The 26,755-nt window shown below is 36.0% G+C and overlaps 1 protein-coding gene across 2 annotated transcripts in view; it reads right to left on the minus strand.

Moving 5' to 3' along the window:
- EDIL3 (EGF like repeats and discoidin domains 3) overlaps window positions 1-26,755 on the minus strand; it is a 517,953-nt gene that overhangs the window by 344,908 nt on the left and 146,290 nt on the right. For both annotated transcript variants that reach the window (XM_004388844.1, XM_004388843.1), the window contains exon 2: window positions 11,256-11,384. In XM_004388844.1, the coding sequence (XP_004388901.1) occupies window positions 11,256-11,384 (129 nt within the window). The remainder of the gene's footprint in view (window positions 1-11,255; window positions 11,385-26,755) is intronic.

Genomic DNA, 26,755 nt, shown 5'->3' on the forward strand with positions numbered 1-26,755 from the left:
TTGGATAGAAATAGAGACTGTTTAAAGGAATTTTACTTCAGCAATAATTATGTTTTGTAGTACACAGGCCTTAAATTAATTTCCAAGGTTTTTAGGTAACTTACTGATATTAAATTGAGTTAATGGATACTCATTATAATTGAAGTTTATAGGATCTTTTTATGTCACAGAGAACGAATACAGTTATATATGTTTTAATCTAATAATGACTGTTCATTTTTGCCACTTAAAACAGTTGTAAGAAATATGTAACAAAGACATGAAATTTTAAAAGTTTATTAAAAGGAAATTTATTCGATATGGTCAAAGTCCTTATTTGTTGCACCCAAAAGTTTGATGGGTTAGTTTATGACAATTTTTAGGAGCTTTAATAGCAAATAAAGAAAGAACTATGTTACTCACTGTTAAGATAACAAAATTTTATTTGATTACTAGGTTGAAGCATTAGTTTATTCTCTGTGCAATCTGCCTTGAAGGTAAGGGTTTGACAGAATAAATTCCTGAGTCAAAAACTAAGCCACATGGTTTTGGGAAAAAAACAAGGTTTTAACCTTTAAGTTATTTGGTTAAATAACTCAAGTATTGTTTCTCAGTGACCTATGATAAACTCCTAACAATTTCAAAACTTTGTGTAAAGAGACAAAAGATTTGCTTCTCTTTTATAAAGAAAAAAATGCTAAAAAGGTTTATTTAATATGTTATGAGTTACATGAAATGTGTTGTCAAATCAGGAGAAATGCCAAATTTTCTTTAAGTTAAAATCTATATGTCAATGATGTCTGCCTGATATTTAACAAAAAGCACACAATATTATGTCATAATTTTATTATTTCAATTGCTAACTTGGTCACAACTTTGTTTCCTTTGAATCTAACATCATCAAAGCCAATAGTTCTAACTAGGGAATTCATATCATTTACCTATGGAATTTTTTATTTACTATTTAGATGTTTAGAGACTTGATAATCTCAGTATATTCTTGGTATATCCTGACTAATATTATGTTTCCAGTTTATTATACGTTATATCTAAAGCTCTTTGAAAATAAGGTTAGTCATTATGTTTACAGATATTTTCATCTAAAGTCTTTTTTCTTTAATTGACTTTATTTAGCTTTGTATTAGTTGTGTAATTAATTACTATCAGGTCTTTCATTTTTAAGAACAATTATTTTAAGTTAACCACTGATATTTTTAAGTTGTCATATGCAGATAAGTTTTCCTTTGCTGATTCACTGAAAAGGCTTGACCAAAATATTTCAACAGAAACAGTGCTGGTAGGCGTATGGTCCTTCCTTATATTACTTGTACTGACCTTAATATTGTACACTCTGAATTGCTAAAGTATCCAATCTTTAACCCAATATTCTGAAGAGTATCATTCAGAGGTGAGAGAATCTTTAATGAACAAAAATTTGACTTTTGAAGCCTGCCTAACATAGCTCTGGGAGAATATGTATATTGGAAGAGACATCAATTAAAAAACTCTTTAACTAAACCAAACCTGTTGCCATCAAGTCGATTCTGACTCAAAGGACTATATTTAGTTCTTCTCACCAATCCCTATGAAGCTAAACTTAAAGAGGTTAAACCTTGGCTCCATCTATCACAATTAAAGAGGACCCTGTTCCTTATTTGGACTAGTTAGCCCTTTGGAGATTTAAACTTACCTACAAACGTCCCTGCTGCCAGAGGAGATGACATCTGAGGTAAACAGCTAATCCCAAGATCACGGAACAAGGCCCTATGCATGTTGATGAATTTTGTGGACTTTGCTTAATAGTTGTAGCTATCCTTATGCTCTTGGCCTTAATACACGCCTATGGTCTTATTTCCTGGTAGTTTATTTACCATGAAGGTTCAAGTAGGCCTTATTTTTCCTCAGAATGAAAAGTCTATTTGTAATTTGTCTGCTACAATGGCTCAAATCACTGATGACACCACAGATGGGATGTCAGCTCAGCAGAAGTCTAGAATCTCCTGCTAAGTAGTCTTAGAAACAGAATACTTTAGATTTCTATTAGCACAGCAAGAAGGAATCTGTGCTGTCGCTAATAACTCATGTTTCACCTGGATAAATGCCACTGGAGAAATGGAGCAAGACATTGATAGAATTCTTCAGCAAGCTACTTGGCTAAGCTCCATAAATTCCCTGCCTGATTCTCCCTTTTTAGATTTTTAGTTGGCAACCTTCTAGCACTGGCTCCTGGCTTTGTTCAATACTAAAAACTGGAATAATCATTTTTAATCATTATGTTCGCTGTTATTAAACTAGGTAAATGCATGATGAAATGTATGTCTACTGCCTTTAATCAAGCCAGAAATTCTACTCCTATGAAGAAAATTATAAATTAAAAAAATATATATTACCTTTTCAGATGAGTTTGACTTCACTCCTCAAGTCCAGCCCTCTAAGAATGTCAAGTTGTTCGTTTTGAATGTGGCCCTATATCTCTTTCACACTCCGGTATGCAACATCAATGCTATGATTAAGCCCTTGCAGAAGAAGTGATACTCCTTTGTAGGCAATTACTATCCCTAAAGTAGACTTAAGAATCTGCTCACCCTGAAGATGAGGCTCCTAGAAATGGCAAAGGGAAGAGTTAACATTGATCAAGGAATCTGTTTCACAAAGATTCCTGATCAAAAGGGGGTAATGTGTGAGAGTAATCTAAAATTTTCAGGTGCCTGATATGAAAAGATGGCTGAACTTAGGTCTGAGTTAATCTCCATTATGATTACGTATTTAACTTCTGCTTTAAGAATCCACCATCTGATCCCTGTAACTGTCCACTGTACCTGTACCCTACAAAACAACTTTAAAAAAATGTGGTCATGTTTGCTCAAGGATGTGGCAGTTGTTTTTGTGACCACAGCATGACATGTTCCAGGAAGGTCTGAGAAAATTCCAGGAAAAATGTTAGCACAGATGTATCTCACAATAGCACATGATGAGCTTATTAAATGTCATGTTCAGAAATAACTTAGCTGATGTTAAGCAAGGTATGGTTGTGGTCACGTACTTATTACGTAAAAACCCTCTGCACCATTTGAGCTTCAGAGCACATTGTGGTTTTGCTTTGTACTGCCCGATTCATGAACTTTATCTCCCTCAATAAAACTCTTTTCTTTTAACAGACTAATATTTTTCTCTTTGACAGTGTCCAGCAAAGATCTATGGAGATGTCCCAGACCAAAAGAATCACTTAGCAGACTCACAGAATTTTGAGATAAAGGACTGTTGTTTTAATTCACTGCATGCTGAAAATTTGTTACACAAAGAGAACTTACTGATTCATATCCACAATCACTTCATACAGAAAAGGTATTATCCACAATTAATAAGAAGGGTACATGCTCAGAAGAAAAGACAGTGGTTCAAATGCGTACATCTAATTTTTGGAATGTGTTACACTGTCCCTTCTTAAAAATAAAAGCTTTACCATAAACTGGTTTTGGTCCTTGGACTGGGAATGTGGGGGTTTCTGGACTTGATAATTTCAAAATCCCTTGTAGTTCTTTTTTTTTTTTCTAAAGTTACCATACAGTTGCTATTGTTTTGAATTGCAAGCTAACAAATTCTACTCACTGAGTTTAAAAATAAAATAGAGTTGTAAATCAATCAGATAATGGGTTTATAAGTTATATTGTAGAAATTTTTATACATAAAAGACAAAACAATTTTCTGTAATATATGCAAAATAAATACAATTATTCGTTAAACTATTAATTCTATCATCTTAACTGTAAACTTCTATTTGTTTGTATAAAGACATATTAAGTCCTTATTATTAGAAAAGTAGGTAACTACAACTCAGAATAAATCCCATTGACTCAAGTTGACTGTAAACTTTCTTAGCAATCACCTACAGCTATCAGTTTTTGAGATATTATTTTAATTCATGCAGAATAGTTCACATTACGAGAATTTCTAGAGAGATGGATTCAATCATGAGCTATCCTTCTTTACTCTAAGAAGTAATCTTAAAGAGGGGGCAATCCTAATAGCTGCTCATAATTTCATTTACTACGTGAATAATTTAACTGAAATTTACCAAATCCCTCATTTGGTAACCAAAGTAGGGGGATCTAAAAATAGGCTCTCACCACCCAAGAGATCTACTTAAAGCTTGTTAACATTCTGATATTTCATAATCACTAACAGGAAATCTTTTCAACAGAGCCTCTGTTATACTACTTGGTATTCTGACACCGATCACCTTCTAAAATATAAACAGAGTATAGAAGTGATCTGTGAATGGAAAAATGAATGGCTACTCATAGAAGCAAATACGCAGTGAAACTTGTAATTTTTTTTTTTTTTTAAATGTAGGACAGTCTTTATGTTTCTGGGGTAAATATAACCAGTTTTTCATAATAAAATGGAACCAGTAGGACAGATTAGCAGTAATGGGATTTAGGGTCACAAATTTAACAGTATCTGAATTCATGACAGAAAAAGGATACCAATTACTGAAGAGAAATAGATTTGGAGGGGGTGCTATGGATAGAATATGAGAGGATGACTCAGAATAAAACACCTTCATATTTATTTTTTCTAAATAAGAAAGCCTAGTCAGAAGCCAATGCAACTACTGAGAGGATGAAGAGAGAAAATTATAAATGAAATGACACACTGACTTTGTTATTCCTGAATAAAAGTACTGAACTACTTTAAATTTAAAAGCACTCTGAATTATTTTTCCAAAAGTGATGATTGCTTTTATGCTACTACCAAATTTGAATGTTTACATCCTTTGTTTTCAGGCTGATAGTTTTAATAAGTTAAATGTATGCTAAATAGTATTGAAATTTCTCTATGAGTCATCTAAATAGCTTATAATAAAACACAGGCTAAGGTTTTACATAAGATTTATGAATCATAATGACACTGCAAAGTCTTTCATCTTAAAGAAAAAGTCTTCCTTGACCCTAATTCCCATTCAGCTACTGTCCTTTCCCTCTATCCCTGCACAATGAAGTTGTTTCAGTTGCACTCGCTGTTCAAACAAAAACTTCTCAGTCTTTCAAACATCAACTTCTCAGTCTTTCCTAATGATTCTATCCAAAGATATACCTCCTCTCACTTTACCTCACATTTGGCTTTATTTTCCTTTATAGAACCTATCATAAGTGTGGTTGTTTATTGCCTAGTTCTTTCATTTGAATAGAAGATCCATGAAGACAAAGCCCCTCTCCCCCTTTTTTTTTTAATGGTTGTATCCTCAATGCCAAGAATATGCGACACACAGTAGATGCTCAACAAATGTCTGACTAATAAATAAATAAATGAATACACAGGTGTTTGTTTTAGCTTTTCTTTTTTATTTTTTTTTTAACCTTCCACTAATTATTCCATGAAAAGTCTAGGTCTTTCCCCACAACTCCAGCAGAACTGATGCTGGCAATATCATCCGTAAATCACAAGCAATCAATGTAAATCCTTATCTTTCTCAAATTTTCCACAGTATTTGACATTGCTGATCAGTCAGTCTTTGAAACACATTTTACCCATAACTTTTGGGAAGCAACACTCTCCTGATTTTTCTTCTATCACCCTGACTAATCCTTCTTAGACTTTTTTTTTTATTTTAATAAATTAAGGTTTCTCTACTTATTCCTTAAATATTGATGGCCTTCTTTGATGTTTCCATCTCTAGGTCCTCTATTCTTTTCACAATTCTTCTTCTTTTTCTATTTTGTAGGACCATCTTTATATCCCGGGGTAAATGTAACCAGTTTAGCATTATGAAATGAAAACATGAGGACAGAGTAGCAGATTTATCTGTTCCCTGGGCTTCAAAACCATCTGCATGATCATGACTTCCAAACATGTGCTTCCACCTGATTCTTGACTTCTTAGCTATAGGTAAACAGAATTTCACAAATTCAATATGTAAAATACTGTACTCATTTTCTGCCTCCCAAACCTGTGTCTTCTCAATTTACAATATCTGAGTCAATGACACCCAGTTTCTCAGGTCAGAAACTAGGATGCTTCTTCTTTACTCCCCGCTTCTCCAAGCCCCTCTTCTTCAATACTCCATAAACAACCAATAAGTATATATTGTATTCTATATTTATTTACTCTCTCCATCCCCTTGCAATATGCTGATATAGGCCAAGAACATGTCTGGCTTAATCTGCTGCTGTTGTTGTTGTTAGGTTCCTTCGAGTCAGTTCCGACTCATAGCAACCCTATGTACAACAGAACGAAACACTGCCTGGTCCTGCACCATCCTCACAATTGTTGTTATGCTTGAGCCCATTGTGGCAGCCACTGTGTCAGTCTATCTCATTGAGGGTCTTCCTCTTTTTTGCTGACCCTCTACTCTACCAAGCATGATGTCCTTCTCCAGGGACTGATAACATGTCCAAAATATGTGAGACAAAGTCTTGCCATCCTCATTTCCAATGAGCATTATGGCTGTACTTCTTCCAAGATAGATTTGTTCATTCTTCTGGCAGTCCATGATATATTCAATATTCTTCACCAACACCAAAATTCGAAGGCATTGGTTCTTCCTAGTTCTTCCTTATGTATTATCCAGCTTTCACGTGCATATGAGGCGATTGAAAGCATCATGGCTTGGGTCAGGCACACCTTAGTCCTTAAAGTGACATCTGTGCTTTTTAACAGTTTAAAGAAATCTTCTGCAGCAGATTTGCCCAATGCAATGTGTTGTTTGATTTCTTGACTACTGCTTCCATGGGCGTTGATTGTGGATCCCAGTAAAATGATCTGCTGCAGTGGTGTTCAAACTGTCCCCCTGCCTTACTTCGCTCCTATATATTTTAGTATTGCAGTGATGGGAATCTTCCAAAAGTACAAATCCTCTTCATTGCTCTTAGTGTAAAGTCCAAGTCCTCAAGACATCATGCAAGACTCTGCAGAATCTGGCATCCTCAGCCTCACTGCTGGCCACCCCTTTTCTCCCCTTCAAGCTCTGGCCACAGTGACCTTCATCATTCAGTTCATAGACTTCACCATGCTTTTTCTCCACCATTTGTCTCATATCATGACTTTTCTACACATTATTTCCTCTGTCTGTAATACTTTTAGCATTCTTCCTGATAAACTCAAATTATTTTTAGAATTTTTTTTTTTAGGTAAGTCTGGAGTTCCTTGGTGGTGCAAATGGTTAAGGGTTCAGCTACTAACCGAAAGGTTGGCTGTTGAAATCTACCCAGAGGTGCCTCAGATGAAAGGCCTACTCTGACATACATGGGGTCACCATGAGTTGGAACTGACTCAGTGGCAAATGGTGATGGTGGTGGATGCATGGCCTGGCAGCCAGGTTAGGTCCCTATGCTTCTCCTTTCATAACACCCACCATATTTATGTATTTATTTATTTGCTTTCCTAGTTAGATAGCAATTTGTGTGAATTTGTTTATCATAGTAAAAAAAGATGCTGATCACTCATTTTTTCCCCCCTTGATTACATTAATATGCTGGTTATTTGAGTTGTAAAAATCTGTTACTTGTTACTAGTTTACTGGATTGCTCGGATTGCATGCAGAGAATTATGCCACCAAACATGAACAATTTAGTAATTGCCAAGGTTTCCATACAACAACAACAACAAAGTTTCCACATATAAACTCTATAGTGTTCCCTGGTAATAGGAAAGTTCTGTATGAAATAAATGTCAACGTTTGGCTTCAAATTTCACAGCACCATCCAGAAACATGAGTACGTAACTGGGAAGTAACTTGGGGCTTAGCCACAAGGTTGTTTGCCTACAAGCCCCTGCAGAGGGATGCAATGTCCAGTGCACATCTGTGCAAACACTGGCTAACCTGGCTGATGTCTTAAAATTTGAGGATGTGAAATGAGGACTTTTTCTTTCCTTTGCTCAGTGATGTGTTATCGTTGTTTTCTGTGGATATCAAAAGTGAATCTTAAAAATTCTAAGAGGCTAAGGAGACTAAACTGTGTTAATGTATATGAAGAGAGAGATAGAGATGGATATTGAAGTAGACACAAGAGAGCCCAAAGGAAAGCAATATTCTCTACTGAATGAAGTGCACAAACCTGAGCAAGTCAATTTCTCTAAGATTCCACACATAATATGGGAATGTAGGTGATGTGAGGATTGATTGCAAATATGGTAAAGTGTTTTGTGTTATATGACATTAGATGCTTTGGGAGGAAAGAGAAAAGTACAAAACTGACTGAGAAGCTATTTGAAATAGGTATCATCAAGAGTGATTAACAAGGCTACTGAAAGTAATGAGGTTCAGGTTTAAAATCATGAAGGGATTTTTATCACTAAGAATAGCATGCATCTGAAATTCTCCTTTCCAGATATGCTACAATGAGAAGAGTATATGTTTGATTGTAGCATTTATGGAGTAAAAATAATGTTTTAAATTGGGATCAAAACACAACTTTTTCTAAGCAAATATAAACAAAATTGTTTTATTTGGAAATCGAAAATAAAGAGGATTAGAACTTCATATAATCATAAAATTTATATGGTTCAGAAGGTTACAAGAAAACTTACACGCTTCTCCATCTTTGAGGGGATCAATGTATTAAGTACACATATACCTATGATGACAGCTCAAATTTTATGCTGTCTTTTAATATAGTATCTTAAAATACCTACTGATTGTTTGTATAAAATCTCGGTGCACTCTGTGCTTTCTGCATGGGTCCTACCTAATAACATGGAAACAATTATCTTACAAGAAAAAAATATACTGGCAAAGTGGTTGATTTTTAAAATGAAAAGGCAAGAGAGTCTTTAATGACTGAATGTTTCAAATATCTTGTCCCAATAATTTGTTTCAAAAATATGAAGGAAAAAAAAAACCTAAGGAAAAGTTCTCTAGATATTAAAGCCACTGCCATTAAGTACTAGTATTCAGTAAATATTAATGATGTCCTTATATGCAAGAATATCTAGGGTTGAGAAAGAGCTAGCTAAAAGGCAAGTAAGATAAAGTGCTTGTCCTAAAGAAATATCTAACCCAAAAATTGTATTTAACTTCCCCTTATTTTCTCACTCTTTACAAAATTATTTGAAAATATAGAAAAGTTGTATTTAAGTAACTATGGGCATTTTAAAGTTTTAGGGCATTGGTTTTCTAATATTTTAATGCTATAGAAGCAATATATGACATTAGAACTAACTGGTCTAACCAACATCCTATGCTAAATTATAAAAACCAAACCTGTTGCTGTAGAGTCAATTCCAACTCACAGCGACCCTATCAAAGCAAATGCAAATTGGACCTATTTCTTCCAAAAATTCCTAAATATAACTTATAAAAGGTTAGGACTGCATGAAATAGGTAGTAAAAGCATATCGCTTCAGGTGATATAACAACCCTATTTCTCAATATGTGAGGTGTTGCAGTAATATAAAATAATGCATCTGAATACAATTTTACTCTGTAAGCATTTGATTCCCCAACATCTCATTGCAATGAATGGACTAGAGCAATGTGCTTTAAATGTTGCTGCCCATAATATCACTCTCCTGATAAATGATGAATGTTGAATTAACATTTAAAAATATGGTCTAAAAGTATTCACTTAGAAGATGCTGGTTTCTTCATTACTCAAATGTATGTCTCTTGAATTACAAATTTGGTTCTTCCAGAGTAGTGACAAAAACATCACATACTAAAAATTTAAGGCACTGTCAATTTGGGGTTAATGGGATGAAAATGAAACACTAAATTTGAATTCTACTCATACCTTCCTGTTAGGAATATTTATGGCTATAATTTTCTTCAGAAATTAAAAAAAAAAATATTTCCTGAAGATACAATTCTCATATTTGAACTCTGAAAAACTTACATAATTTGGAGACTGGACCAAAAGGGTTACTACAGTTTTATTTCTATGGCACTGTATCAATCTCCCTAAAATATCAAGTTATAATAACATAAAAGACAGAATTGTCTTTGAAATGAATTAAATGAACAAACTATCTTTCGGTAATATCATAATGGACTCTTTCAGAAATAATGAATTATACTAAGGTAATATAAAAAACAGGAGGAAAAGATTTTTAAAAATATAACATACTAAAATCCAATAACTAGTGGCCAATAGGAAACCCTGTGGCGTGGTGGTTAAGAGTTCGGCTGCTAACGGAAAGGTCAGCAGTTTGAATCCACCTGGTGCTCCTTCGAAACCCTATGGGGCAGTTCTACTCTGTCCTATAGGGTCGCTATGAGTCAGAATCGACTCTACGGCAATGGGTTTGGTTTTTTTGGTTTTTCATGGCCAATAATGGCAAGTTAATGGTTTTATTTAATAATCTTTTCATTCATTCAAGTAATAGCTATATGCATAAAATACCTGGTTAGGCACATCTGTATAATGATGGGTAACTTAAACTAACCCCTACACTATTATTTTTCTTCTTCAAAACTATTTTTCAAAGTCCTTGAAATCTTCAAGTTTTCCAGTCTGTATGCTGGTTGGCAAAACTTCAATCCAAATCATATTTGGTTTTCTTGTACTGAATATATATAGTTATTTTGTACTCTTCTTGATACTGATGTGGAAAAACACAGAAATTTTTTCAAACTTAATCACGGAATTACCTTCAGAGAGAAAATTTATACAGTGTTAAATTATTTTAGAGTACAGCTATTTCCTTAATGGAGAGTTATTTGGAAATTATGGAAGTTATCCTGAATCCATAACTATGCATGCCAAAGAAGTACTTTAAAGATGAAAAAACATTTTCAACGTGATCATCGAATCTGATTAATGTTTACAAAGCAAAGTTTTTGAAAAGACTTTAAAGATCATTGTAGTTGGAATATTTTGTTCTTTTATGTATTTATATTCTCAGAAAAGTAATGATTAGAACATCTATAAAATATTAATGGATATTAGCATAATTAAAATAACTCCTATTTCATATACAGTGACTAACTTGAATAGATTGATGTGGGGTTTATTTTCCAGGAAGAATAAAATATTAAATTTATATTATTATTAGAGATAAAAGGAATTTATTACATCCAAGTCTTATCTGTAGTGCCTTTAAGTATAATGTGAATAACTAAAAATATAAACAATGATTTATTTTAGGATACAATTCATAAAAATATAATTTAAGTATAAGCTAGTAAAGGCAAAAACTGATAGTCCTGTGCTGCAGTAAACTAATTTAGTAACATAAAGTAATCTTATTTGGATTACTCAAAATGAACCCCAATCAAATTTGTCAGTCACTTGAAAACAAAAAGGATAACTACGGAAATGTTTAAATCTTGCACTTACCAACCTCCACAACACTAGAACAGTTGGGATCTGTGAAGCCATCTGCACACTCGCAGGAAAAGGAATCCTTGGTCAATCCTGACAAACAGATACCTCCGTTTTCACATGGATTGGGATCGCAAATATCACCTGAGGGTTAAAGAAACAGAAATTTACTTTTATTTGGTCTTGGACACTGAAATATACTATTTCTCATACCCACTGATCTTCATTAGAGAAAGTAAGTCACTGTTCTACTGAGATATACATATAAGGTATGCAAGACCCATTTGAAACAATGTGCTTTTAAGAGAGGTGGTATATAACATGGTAAAAAATTAAAGTTTATAATTCAAACATTTCATATTTTAAATTAATAATTCAGTTTTGGGTTTCTTCATTACATGTGAATAAAGCATCTAATTTGTTAAAGAAGATTAACCTAGATATCTCTGAATTCAAGAATTACTTTAATAAACAACCAAAACAACTTGTCATGGGGGGTTGACTCCAACTCATGGCAAACCCATGTGTATCAGAGTAGAACTGCACTCCACAAGGTTGTCTTTTTTTTTTTATTGTTGCACTTTAAGTGAAAGTTTGCAATTCAAGCTAGTCTCTCACACAAAAACCTATACATACATTGTGAAGTGACCCTAATTGCTCTCCCTATACTGTGACAGCACACTCTTCCTTTCCACCTATCATTTCCCATGTCCATTCGACCAGCTCCTGACCCTCTCTGCCTTCTCATCTCACCTCTAGACAGGAGCTGCCCATTTAGTCTCATGCATCTACTTGAGCTAAGAGGCACACTCTTCACGAGTATCATTTTATGCCCCACAGTCCAGTCTAATCTTTGAAGAGTTGGCCACAGGAATGGTTTTAGTTCTGGGTTGACAGAGAGTCCAGGGACCATGCTTTCTGGGGACCCCCAGTCTCAGTCAGACCATTAAGTCTCGTCTTTTTACTAGAATTTGAGTTCTGCACCCCAGTTTTCTCATGCTCCTTCAGGAACTCTCTGTTGTGTTCCTTGTCAGGGTGGTCATTGGTGGTAGAAGGGCACCATCTAGTTCTTCTGGTCTCAGGTTGATGAAGTCTCTGGTTTTTGTGGTCCTTTCTGTCTCGTGGGCTAATACTTTCCTTGTGGCTTTGGTGTTCTTCATTCTCCTTTACTCCAGGTGAGTTGGGACCAATTGATACAACTTAGATGGCCACTCACTGGCTTTTAAGACCCCTGATGCCACTCACCAAAGTTGGATGCATAACATATTCTTAATAAACTTTGTTATGCCAATTGACCTAGATGTCCCCTGAAAGCATAGTCCCCAGACCCCCACCCCTGCTACTCTGTCCCCTGAAGTGTTTGATTGTATTCAGGAAACTTCTTGGCTTTGGTTTAGTCCGGTTGTGCTGAGTTCCCCTGTAGTGTGTGCTGTCCTTCCCTTCCCCTAAGATAATTCTTATCTACTATCTAGTTAGTGAATAACCCCCTCCCTCCCCCCTCAACCCTCGTAACCATCAAAGAATGTTTTCTTCTGTGTTTAAAACTTTTCTTGAGTTCTTTTAATAGTGGTCTTATACAATATTTGTCCTTTTGTGACTGACTGAATTCACTCAGGATAATGTCTTCCAGATTCCTCCATGTTATGTTTCACGGATTCATCCTTGTTCTTTATTGTTGCATAGTATTCTGTTGGCACTCTACAAGGTTTTCAATGGTTAATTTTTTGGAAAATATACTGTGAAGCCTTTTTCTGAAATGCCTCTGGATGAACTCTAACTTGCAACTGTTTAGTTAGCAGCCAAGTGTGTTAAACAACTGTACCATCCAGGGACTCCTAAAGAAATAAAAAACCAAAAAACCAAACTCATTGCCATCGAGTCAGTTCTGACTCATAGAGACCCTACAACGACCCTATAGGACAGAGGAGAACTACCTCACAGGGTTTCCAAGGAGCGGCTAGTGGATTCAAACTGTCAACCTTTTGGTTAACAGCTGAGCTCTTAACCACTGAGCCACCAGGGAGGACTCCTAAAGAATTAAAGTGAGACCTAAAAGATCCTCTCAGCTAAACAGAAGGGCTTCTAGAAATCTTAAGGGCATTGTCTCAGAGCAGCCTGACATGTCCATAGTAGTAATGATTAAATCTGGAGTATAAAGCATGCTAAAGACAATATGGGTGAGGTTTTACTACACAGAGAGGATTTGAATCAGATTCATAAAAGGTGAAAGGGGGTTTCTGGGTGGTGCAAATGGTTAACACACCCAGCTGCTAACTGAAAGGTTGGAGATTCAAATTCACACCAAGGCACCTCAGAAGAAAGGCTTGGTGATATAATTCCAAAAAATCAGCCACTGAAAAACCCTACGGAGCACAGTTCCACTCTGACACACATGGGTTGCAGTGAGACAACTGGTTTTATAGATGAAAGTATCACCTCCTGGACTAAAAAGGAATGAGATTTTTCAAGATTTAAAAAGGCATTTGTGCCCCCAACTTCCTATGTTGTATTTCTTAGGAACTTTATTCACTTACAAGAACTGTCAAATGAATTATTTCACCTCTACCCCAGATGAACATTTTTCCATTTTAGGAAAATGAAAATAGTAATTAAAATTTTAGTGAAGTATAGCAAGTCATTAGTCATACTAAGATGATAGATAAAAATACTACATTAACAATGAGACAGATCTTAGACAGTGCTTTGAAGTGAATGAATGAATGAATGAGTGTATTTTTGAATACCAAAGAATTTAGCATGGCTGGAACATGGAGTGCTTGGTTGGGAATGACTGAAGAATGTGTAGTAGATATGTCAGATCAGGAACAGTAAAAGGTGGCATTGTCATTGATAAACTAAAATGTCATTGATGTTTTAAACAAATTTTAAAGTTGGACGCAGTCAGATCTGTATTTTAGGATGATAACCCTAGCAGCACTTCAAACAGTGTATTTGAATGGGGAGGTTGAGGACTGTAGAAAAGATATTTCAATAGACTTACTCTCTAGCTTTTTACTTATCTAGCTAGCCAGCCATCTAGGCAGCCCTCAGCTTATCTATGCATTCACTCAAAGCCTTCCATTCCTTGAGTGCCCACTGAATGTTAGGCACTAAGCTAAGTGCTAAACATAAAGAAACTGAAGACACGTCTTTACCATCAAGAAGTGCAAAGCCTAATATGAGAGATACAAAGCCAGGAACAATTACACTGCATAGTAATAAGAGGTCTGATGCACGATCTAAATTATGGGGTCATAATTTAAGAGGTCAACAAGACTTCCAAAAGAATTTAGAGCTACCCAGGTGACAGAGAAGTGGGTACATGCTCAACTACCCAGGCAAAGGGAATTAACATGTAGAAAGGAAAAAAAAAGATCATGCTCATTCCAGGAACTTCAAGCTGCCCTCTATAGCTAGAGCAGAGATATGAACATGAAACAGAGAGATGCGGTCAGAATGGTAGCAAGGTCATAGAAATAATGGCCTTGTATGCTGCGCCAAAAATTTTGGATTCTATCTTTAAGTATTGGAGAATCATAAAAGGACTTCAAGCATGGGAAGTATATAGCCACATTAGCATTTTAGAATAATCACTCAAGCAACATTGTTTTGGATCAAATGGAGGGAGGCAAGGCTGAGGGCAATGGATTAGGCATAAATATTTTGAGGCAGTCACAGAATATATGATGAGGATTTTCCTGACCCTCTAATGATCAAGAGGTAGATATGGACAGGAAAAGTAATGGAGGTACTATCCCAATCCAGTTTATAAATACTAAGTAATAGAACGAGAAATGAAAAGTCTCCCACAATCGTTGTCCTTGGTAATCAATTCAGACAAAAGCAAAGTGTTATTATTGAGAGTTTATAGAAAGAGTCAATTATAAGGTTAAACCTGGGATCATGCCTCTCTGCCTCTGGTGTCAACAAAGCAGCACAGCTTTATACAGTCAGACTAGCAATACAGTCATCTAAATGCTTCACATATCGCATAAAAATGAGTAATAACCCCAAACATATATTTTTTATAAGATACCAGTCATAATTCCATTTTCAATACTACCAAAAGGGAAATTTCTCTATCTCCCAGACTAGAATCTATTGGTGTAGCAATGTCAACAGATCAAGGGTAGCACAGTGGGTGAGAGCTCAGCTGCTAACCAAAAGGTCCACAGTTCGAATCCACCAGCTGCTCCTTGGAAACCCTCTGGGGTAGTTCTACTCTGTCCTATAGGGTTGCTATGAGTCAGAATCAACTCAACAACAACGAGTATATTGGTTTATTTACACTGACATTAGCAAATTCTATGAGAGAAAAGAAAGATGTGAGCAGTACTCAAAGACGTTCTCAAGCATACGAGGTTGGATTTACATACTTATCCAAAATCAAGAGCCTCTCATTCTGATCCCTCTATCTCCTACATGGAAGTTCCTGCATGGTATATTTACTGATGTGGGATCCACTACTACCAGTTGCCATTGAGTCAACCCCAACTCATGCAACCCCTTGTGTTTCAGAGTAGAACTGTGCTCCCTAGGGTTTTCGATGGCTGATTTTTCAGAAGAAGACTGTCAGGGCTTTCTTCTGAGGTGCCTCTGAGTGGACTCCCACTTCCTACTTTCAGTTACCAGCTGAGTGCATTAACCATTTTCTCCACCCAGGGGCTTCAATGTGGGATCACAGTCCTGATATTCCCAGGACCTCATGAGGCCTGCATTTCTGGCCCTTTGATTATTCCATTATTATGGGGAATGTTTGATGTCCTAAGAAACCTTTCTTGGCATCTGTATACCTATTATGTAGAAAGAAACCTATTTCTACCAGGTGTGTGTGACAGTCATATAATGCTTCTGTGATCAAGATGATACAGGACTGTCTGTTCAGTTTTCATTATATCTTGTAGATGCCAGCTGCTGTTTAGCTGATCTGTCTTTTCTCACTTGTCCTTGTACGTTTTGTTCTTCTTTTTGCTTATGTCTATTTTTTCCTAATATACTCTAAAACTTGTGAATAGTCATCTTTTATTTTACCCCATCATTGATATTTACTGTCAGTATCTTTTTGAAAGGTAAAAATGAGATAACAGTCTGATCAAAATTTACGATGTAGGATCAAGATAACATTATCACCAAACTGAGGTGGGAACTGAGGGGAAGCAAGGAGTCTGAGTTGATTTCTAGAGCTATTGTCTGTATATTAAGCAGCCATCTTTCATAAGGAAATATATTTGGTTTAAAATAATTGTTGTTTGAGAAGTCTCCGGTACATCCAAAGTGTAAATGGGCAATAAGCTATTGAATAAACAGGTACAGTACTGAAGAGGTTCTGCTGCAACACGAATTGGTGATTTTGGATGTGAACGATGTATTCCAGTGATAGTCATTAGAGTATGGTAGAAAAAGGACAAAAGAGGGGAGGAAGGGAGTGAAGAGGATAGCTTCTGTGGCACACCAAGTAAGTGAGGACAAAGAAGGAACATCATTCGAAGTAGAAAAAGAAGGAAATTAGTACTGAAAACTACAACATAAATATTCAATTTACTCAATTAGGGTTTAGTACGTCAACATCTGCCTGAGATTAATAAAGGCCCCCACATGTAAATGTATTAGGTGAACAATGACAGCAGAAAGAAAAGTTATGGCCTTGAACATGAACTAGAGAATGAAGACCAGAAGCCCATCAAATATAATTAGGGTGATCACAGGTCCAGGTTTAAACCTGTCATCCCCATGCCGAACTATTAATAGCATCCCTGGATTAGACGGATTCTCTGGAAAGCAGAGGTTAAGACAAAGTAAGTAGGGCAAGAAGATTTTTGAGAAGTAATGCCTGAGAATGATAAAATGAGGAGGCAGAAGAAATGGGCAAGGAAGCCTTCATTCTGTGATGCAGCTCTGAAATCTCTGAAAAGAAAGGGGGAGTTAGAAGCAGGACTGAGCAGGGACAGACTCAGAACATGATGGATGCAGTCTTGGGCAACTCAATGAGGGAGCTTCAGAGAAGTGTACCCTTTTTAGAGGAATCCCTTCTATGGCAGAAATGGCCAGGCATGAAGACCCTCACCGTGTTCCATCATTGGATGGGGGCTGCCCAGGCTGACTGAGGCTCTAAAGCTAAGGTGGAATCCTGAAGGTGCTGCAGATGGAAGTTGTCAGCTAACTGCATTCCTTGCAGCTGAACGGCATATTCTTTTTTGAAGTGATATCAGAGCCTAGCACCTCCATGGGTGCCACAATCCCCTTACAACTTCAAAAGTGTCCTGGTTGGGGCAAGTTAGACAGTTATTTTGCTCAAAATCATCATATCTTAGCCTTTTGTTTTCTCTCCACACTCATTATTTCAGTAGATAGTACAGAAGTGCGCTGCTACCTTCAGTAGAAATAAACTCTCACAGTCTGGAATTTCAAGTCTAATTAGAGAATGCACTGAGGAGTCTTCTACTTCCCTGTAATTTCAATTAATCTTAGGAAACATCAACTCAGGTAAGAAATCCTGATTAAAATGCAATAGACTTCTGGACTTCAAATCAGTGTTTTTGTCTGTTTCCCAGTGGATACATTAGCAGAGTTTTTTAATTCTAAAAGGCAACCAGTACAAGAAGGCAGGCCGAATATAGGAAAATAGGACAGTACAAGATTTCATAGTTCTATGTGCTATTGTCAGCAGGCTCCTAAAATATACCACTGCATAGTGTAATCTGTGAGCAGTGTTAATACTTGATGTTTCCTGGCTGGCTGGCCTCACCTACTTTAGATTAGGACAGATGTGTTTAATTTGAATCTAACTATGTTTTATACTCCATCTGCAGTTTATGGCAGACTCAGGCAAATGCAGCTAATGCTGATTTGCCTTTTGGCAATAGAATGAAGCAATTATTTTTCCCAGAGGCAAGAAATCACTGTAGGCTAAATTTAACTTACTGTTTACCTGCTCTTTCCACCTACTCTCCAAAGTTCGGATCGGACTGGGATGAGTCTGCAGGTACTGAAGGATGGCTTTATTCTCTTCACTAATGCTTTCCGTTGCTAGTCACCTCATGTTCAAAGTAATTCAGGCACTGTCTTATTTCACTTTGCAATTATCAGTTCGCAATCCATGATCTTTTAACTTAGATAGTAAAGTATGTATGCACCTATAGAATATTGTATAGCACTGCATAACACACACACACACACACACACACAAACTAAAATCTGTACCTTTATGGTTGTGGTTGTGCTTTTTCTGTGAGCTCAGTCTACAACTAAGCAACAATGTCTAATGCTACGTAAAGGAGAAAATTCTATGTTGGCACTGCTCTGGGAGTAAGGGGAACAGGATGGCTGATTTATGTCACTGACATGCAAACTCTCAGATGGTTATGTACTCAGTTTTCTTTATACATTAGTATCTGTATCTAGTTCACAGATCAGCGAATCACTGATTCATCCATCACATATTCGTGTACCAGCTCCAAATTAAACATTGGGAACACAGTTGAAAAGACACATAAGATACCTGCCCTCTTAGACCTTATATTGTAGTGGAGGAGATACATAATGTAAAGCTCACAGATACATAAGCAAGGTAGTCGCCTACTATAATAAAATCCATGAAGGAAAAGGAAAAAGAAAAAAGACAGATTGATGAGAAAGATAATAAATAGAACTGATTATTTTGGATAGACAGTCAATAAAGCTTCTCTGAGGAGATGCCACTTGAGGCGAAACTTGAATGAGCATGAGCCAGTCATGTTAGAAGCTAAGAAAGAGCATTATAGGCAAAGAAGACAGCAAGTGTGAAGCTCTAGAGAGAGTCAAGAGAATGATGAATTCAAGGAATGGAAAGGAGGCCAGTGTAATAAGCACATAATAACAAAATGTCACTAATTGTTTTTGTCAACAACACAGTTTTAAAAGGAACTAATTTATAATTTCAATCTCCATATCTGATCCTCTGTCCTCATAATAATCAAAGGAATTTCTGCTAAGCTTATCCTTTACGTATCAACTATCTACTGAAAACATTGTATTTGCATGTTTATGTATTTATATATTAATTGATATTTTTACATATTACTGTATTAATGTGTTTACACAGTACTGTGAATGTATTAATGCATTTACACAGTAATATAAATATATTAAGAATTTATCTGGATGACTGCTTACTTCTCCGTTTTCTCTGTTCCTTTAGGCAGCCACCTAGAATATGTCTGTACCCTTATGCTTGCCCCCTCTCCATTTCTGTAAACAAATTTGTAAACGGATGTAAAATTAAAAGCAAAAAAGTGGTAGCATATCACTCAAGCATGTTACTTCACTAATACAATATATTTTTTAATTTCTTCAATATCGCCACAAACTAGATGGTAAGAGTATTACAATACATATTTATATATGAGGAAATTAAACACAGAGACCACTTAAATTCATCCTCCATAGCCACGACAAGGCAAATCTGTGCATTACAACCTTGTCTTCAATTTATTGCTCTCCCATTGAAGTTGGCAGCTATACTCCTATCATTTCATTTAAAAAAATGAACAAAAATAAAAGCTTTGCCTTCAATTGCACAAGTCAGAATTTGAACAATGTATAAACAGAATACTTGGCAGAATGAGCCAACTTTAGCACACAAGTGAGCAATAACTCTAGTTAAGATGAGATAAAGTTCATGAGAATTTGCGTACTCAGTGGCTAAAACTCAAAGAAAATGTTAACAGCCTATGACTTACCACCTGTGAAAATGTGCAGAGCAAAATAAATGTCACTTTTTGAATCAACAACAGGCATCTCAATTTACTTGGATGCCTCTTGAGAGACCATTTGTATGGAATACATACAATCCCCAGGTTACGAAGGAGATCCTTTCCTAAGTCTGTCTTTAAGTCAAATTTGTAGGTAAGGCAGAACAGGAACATATGGTTCTTATTTAGCAGCAGTTAGTCAAATGTTTGTTTTAGTATATACCTTTCCATGCATATAAAACACTCAGTAAACACTTCCAATGTTTTCATGAGCGTCACAAAGCAGTGTGTGTATTCGTTATTACAAACCAGTGTTATTTAACTTAAATTTTTAATATAATAGGCTCTTTATAGCAGCCCGTTCTTACGTACTAGTTGTCCATAAATTGGACATTCATAATCTGAGGACTGCCTGTACTGAAATCTCAGTTGTACACTTTAATGAGTTTGATACATGGATTTTTATTTTAAAGCCTTCTCTCACAAACTAAAGCTTATGAGTGTGGCCACTTTAAATTTCAAAAAATCTGTAAGTTAACGAGTGTGATCTGATACTCATCTTCATATGTTCTTTAAAAAAACATTCTAGTTGATACTGCATACCACCGTGTAATTAGTAGAAGGGGGGAAGAAAATGAGAAGATAAAAATGCCAGTAGGAATGTTTATCTGTATTGATAGGATCTGATACTTTATTGGTAAATCACTGGGCATCCTTATAACAAAAGACCATCTAATTTTGGTTTCCATGGGGCCCAAAAGTAACCATGTTTAGCCATGGAAGACACAAATCAAATAAATAAACTTCTTATATTTAAACTCATTCAGAACCATGCTAATGCTAATTTAAAATAGGATGTCCCTCAGCTGTTAGCCACTGGTTTATCTCACTATTTTTGAAGATATTTTTCTTTTTAGATAATTTTTCAATGCTAACAGCACCCTGGACTGTAGAGAATTCAAAGAAAATCAGCAACAATAGTTTAATGTTGACTACTTGAATTTTACATCCTATAATACATAGCTTCAATCAAGGCAGACTGCATAAAAAGACAAAAATATTTGGGGCACAAACATTCTGAAAGAAAATCTTTTGGCGTATTTTGTATTTTAAAAAACTCTGTAGAGTCCCTTAAATAAAAGAACTTAGAGCTTTTAGAATTGAAAGGATCATTAGGGATGATCTAACCCAGTGCTTCTCAAACTTTGCTGCGTATCAGAATCACTTGAAGAGTTTTTCAAATTCCTGAAGCCCAGACCAATTAAACCAGAATCACCAGGGGTGGGACCCAGACCTCAGTATTTTTAAAAAGTTCTTCCAAAGATTTCATTTATTAAAGGAGAAGGAAAAATTATAGGGGGAAAATAAGAAGAGGAAGAAAGGAGGGAGACCCTGGGAAAGGCAAGAAAAGAGGAAGGAATGAGGGAAGAAGTTAGTTTGTATTTTCCTGCCTTGAGTTGAGAGAGGGGCAAACGAGGGAGGGTATTCATCTGACTAGCTTTCTTTGTAGCGCACTATGAGTTATGAAAAAAATGTTTCCTTTCAGAAGGCTAGAACTGCACATCAAAAATAAGGATGTTCACTAGGGAGAATAGGATAAAAAACCAAAACAAAACACTGAGTTGATTCCAACTCTCAGCAACCCTATACAACAGAGTAGGACAGTTCCATAGGATTTCCAAGGCTGTAAATCTTTATGGAAGCAGACTGCCACATTTTTCTCCCACGGCGCAGCTGGTTGGTTCAAACCACTGACCATTCGGTTAGCAGCCAAGCTGTTTAACCACTGCACCACCAGGGTTCCTTGGGAGAATAGGATAGCTACTATTTAATATTAACATATACTGAATCCCTATTAAAATAATTAGTTGAAATTTTTGAAATCACCAGAAAATTCAACCTTATAGTGGAATTCCTAAGTACTTTTTGACTACTTACATCTACCTATGAGGAATATACACCCAGTTATCCAACTAAAAATTACTGAAGCCCCTCTATGTGCCACTAACTGTGATAATGTGATAATTGTTGGGCATACAATGGGGCCCATCATAGACAAATACCCATTAGAGTCTTATGATGATTAAATAATGGGAATGAAAACAAAAATTCTGGGAAGAGTGTATAGAAAGGTGGCCGAGAAGAGGATACATATTCCTGGACCATGAACTCTCTGAAGTTTGTAATCATTTCATCTTATTCACCAAATTCTCCCCTGTACCTCAGATACTGCCTGGCACATAATCAGTGTCCAATCAACATTTTAAATGCGAACTAAAAAATCCTGAGAAACACTAACATTTTAAAAATGAGCTGAAAGTGTAAGCCATTTAAAGGATGCAGAATTAGGGGCAAAAAGTTTAGAAGAAGAAAAGGTGTGTGAAGTCATAGAAACTAAAGCAAGGGTATTTTTCAAGAGGGAGAGTGAGCACCAGTGTTATATATTGCTGAGAGCTCTGGTTAATGAAACACTGAGAAGTGTTGATTCATTTTAGGAAAGGTGATGATGTCCTTGGTGACCTGAATGGGGATACATTCATGAGAGCAGTGGAGGTAGATGTCAGTCTGCAGTGGTTTAAGAGTAAAAGAGTGGGTAGTTAGAAATAAAGTCTCTTAACAATTGTTTCAAGAGTTTGACTGAAGCATTAACAGCTTGTTATGCGGGATATACCATCGTGCTTAAGAGCCACAGTTAGGCAGGCCAGACTTATATAAGATCCTGCTCTGCAGCTGCAGAAAACAGAAGGCTTCTTGCAGCCTGGAGAAACAGAAAAAAAGATGAAGGGAAGCACTGAGAGCCCTGTTGAGCTTGGAGACAAAAATTTGTAATGGTCCATGTCCCTAACCATGCATCTGGTTAGAACTCAAGAGCTGGAGCAAGGACAGGCCTAGAGCAGACAGCTGGTCCAGACTTGAGGTTCTACCAGACTGGGGTGGTGAGGGTTAATGGGGCATAGGGAGTAAATGACACACGACAGCTTCTGATTTTTTTTGAAAAAATGCATAAAATAGCTTACTGAATTTTATACTCTTAGGTTACGCAAAAATTACAAACCCAGTGAATTGTTCTTTCAGAGATTATTGCAGTTCTTTAGCTGACAGCAAAGGACAAGCTAAAAGATAGAATTTGGCTGCTGTATATAAATAATACAGTACATCATAATGGTAACATTTAGTCCATCAATCTTTGTCAAGAACACAAACTCACACTGACTTTATAAAAACAATCAGGTGATACACAGAAGATGAAATTTGGTGCCATGTCCAAATGGGGACGTTTCACAGTGTCTGCCTATTTAGGTCATGAATATTGGCTTTTCTAACTGTAAAGCTGGTCAGGCACAATTGAAAATAACCTCCAAGGAAAATGAGTCTAAAACAAGCCTACTAAGCCGACCATTTATGAAACATAATGACCCAAAGGAAAAACAGGACATTTTGGTAATCTCTGGATAACCTGTTTTATCTAGCTTTTAGGCAGACTGGATATGTCAAAAAAAAAATTACAAAAATAAACTTGCAAAGCCTAATTTTGCATTTATCTCTAATTTTGTTATAAAGTCATCATTTAAGACAGCAGTAGAATAATTTAGTTTCAAACTACATTATGTAAATCTATATTTTACTGTTTTGAATTCAATCTCAAGTATTTATGGCCAGGATTTTAAAGTCAATCATCTCAGTACATAACATGTTTACAAATGATGCCACCAAACCTGACTGTGTAAGTTTATCCATTTGGTGGCTGGAGGAAAAAAAAATAAAAAAGCACCACAAATATTAAAAAGGGCCCTCTTCCAACTAAAACTAATCAGTAGGCACCTAGTAAATTAATGGAATGGGGTCATATTTAAAAAGTCAGATTTAGATCTTAACTAAATTTTATAAAAATAAAATGATGTCATGTTCATCTCTTAGAGAAATATTTTGACATAAAAACGCTTAATAAAGTAGTCACTGAATGCTCTAATCCCAGATAATCTCTAAAATTTCATAATTTAAACTTTTTTATCCTCAGCCAAAACAGTCTCCGGGAGCAGGAACATAAATCACTTTTAGAGGAATCCCATCTATAGAGATGCTCACTGATAAACACGAGAACAAATGAGCTCTTTAATTGTTTCAACAAACATGGAATCTGTTATTCAGATTTAATGGCTAGATGGCCAGTGTGTTTTCCTAATGTGAGAGACTGCCTAACAACGGAAGACAGCTGAGCAATTAACTCAGCAGAAGTCAGAAATTATGCGTGTTCTTGCTGTCCTCTTGGTTTTCAACAGGTTTCAGGTTATTGCTGTTAACACTCTGATTAGCATCTTTACAGGGAACAACTTGATTGTAAGGCTGGAAGCAAAGTGCTCTTTCTTCAGAGATCTGGAAGCCATAATGGAAGTCCATTTAGAATATTAGTGCTTTTATACTAAATAGACCAGGGAAGTACTTAGGAAGTGGGACTCTGATACCTCTCCAGCCTGTCAAATAGAACTGTGACTTGCTAAAAGGAGCTATTAAGCACAGAAATGGACAACTCTTTGAGAATCTGAATTCATTCAAAACTCATTACCTCCATCCTATCAAAACTCTCAATTCTACACTGGATCACACCCTGTAGGCTTACCTCGTATTCAAACTCTGCATCTCTCCTCTCCTCATTTCGTGATCCTTTGATACCTACCAGCTCATCCTCAGTGCCTAGGATCAATCCAGACATAAAAAAGAGGAATGTTTTATGCAGCTCTAACCCAATGCTTAAGTCCCTGAATGGTGCAAGCAATTAGTGCTCAGCTACTAATAGAAAGGGTGGTGGTTCCAGTCCACCCAGCAGCACTTAGGAAGAAAGGCCTGGTGATCTACTTCTGTAAGATTACAGCCATTGAAAATCCTATGGAGCACAGGAGTAATGAACAGCTTCTGGACTACGTGACTTATGACTGTTTTCTTGTTTGGTTGGTTGGTTGTTTTCCTTATGAAGGATACTTTAAGCAACATAGTCAATTGTGCATTTTCTCTGTGCAAACACCAATCCTCTCTGAATCAATACTATGTTTAGAAAAAAAATGATAATTCCCATCTCACACGAAAGTAAAATCGTTCATTAATGACAATTTAAATATAAGAGAGTTCAGATTTAAAATAATAAAGTGAACATTTCAGACATTCTGATCCTGTGATCCACTTCTTTCAGATAATCCTTATTGAGAGAGAGTGGTTGCACTGCTATTAACCTAATTAATCTGCATTGCACACAAAATTGCTCTGAACATAAAGTTTCTACCTTAGGTTTTATGATAACCACAATGATAATAACAACTCTGTTTTATTGAGAATCTACTATGTATGATCCAAGTACTTTTATTGGTTAGAGAAAACTAAGAAAATTGCCTATACTCATAGATTTTGAACCCTGGCAGTATAATTCAGGAGTCTTAGCTATTAATCACTACTTATACTGTCCTGTTCTAAAGTTCAACATTTTTTTCTAATCCTACAAATATTGTATGTTCATTGTAAACAGTTCAAATACTACAAAAATACAGAAAACAGAAAGTACAAATTCAATTCTCTATAACCCATCCCTCAGCTATAATCACTATTAATTTGAATTATATCCCATAAAACCTTTCTCTGTTCAGCTCTCATTTTAATAAAAAAATTAAATTATAAAACAAAAAAAGTAATAAAGGCAAAAAGTTTTTAAAAATTGATTACATGAACTTTAAATGTTACTCTTTTTCCTGCCTTTCATTCCTGAGAAGTAACTATTGTTAGCTTTTTTTCTTTTTTTACACAAGTGGACAGAAACTGTGTATGTTCCATACCTCCCTTTTTTTCCTTTGCAATATATCTTGGAGCTATAACCTCACTATGTTTTGCTTAGCAAATACATGGCATCCTAATATGAGTATGCCATAATTTATTTGTGGCTTCATACCACTGGACATTTAGGAGGTTCATTTTTTTTTCCTGTTACAAACTATGCATCAGTCACTCCTGTACAAACACCTTTGTGAACTTTTACTTGTACTAAGACTATAACGTTAGAAGTGGAAATATGCTTCAAAATTTTTATTAATACTACTTAACATCCTTCAAAAAATATATCTCAATTTAGAATATTGCTCACAATGTATCTCTGGAACTATTTCCAAATTAATTTACACTATTGTAAGCAATAGGTACATATGATTTATGCTCCTCCTTAACTGACGCATTTTACACGATTGGTTCTAACAGGATAAACCCTGAGTTCTTGTCACCTGGGAAGAAATAATAGAGGATCATCTGCTACTTAATTGCTTAACTAATACAAAAGATACACAAATCTAGGGGCTCTTAAAGCTTTAATTCTATTCTGAGTGTTGGTCCCGAAGTTAGTGTGACTGTCATTGGCCACTTTCCCAGACCTAGGATTAGGAAACTCAAGAAACGTATCAGTAGACACTTAAAAAGTCTCAGATGGCCTGGCTTGTCATCCATGCCCTCGCCCCTACCCCCATACTCTTCGATCCTTCCACCCAGACCTTGAGCCTGGCATACTTCTTTCCAGGAGAGCATCAGAATTTGTAAGCATGGGGCCAATGCAAAAAGACTAGTGAATACTGTCAAAACGCATTGTAAAATGAAAAAGCAGTACGTACTCTATGGTCTCTCTTGATCTCCCTCTCTCTCTTTCATTCGTTAGAGTGAGAGAGAGAAAGCTCTAGAAGGATATATACAAAGGAGTCCCCAGTGGCTATCCCTAGGTAGCAAAGGTCATAGCTGTTCCTGGATATCTTTATCATGCTT

Source organism: Trichechus manatus, unplaced genomic scaffold, assembly GCF_000243295.1.
Source record: "Trichechus manatus latirostris isolate Lorelei unplaced genomic scaffold, TriManLat1.0 scaffold00217, whole genome shotgun sequence".
Classification (NCBI taxonomy): Eukaryota; Metazoa; Chordata; class Mammalia; order Sirenia; family Trichechidae; genus Trichechus; species Trichechus manatus.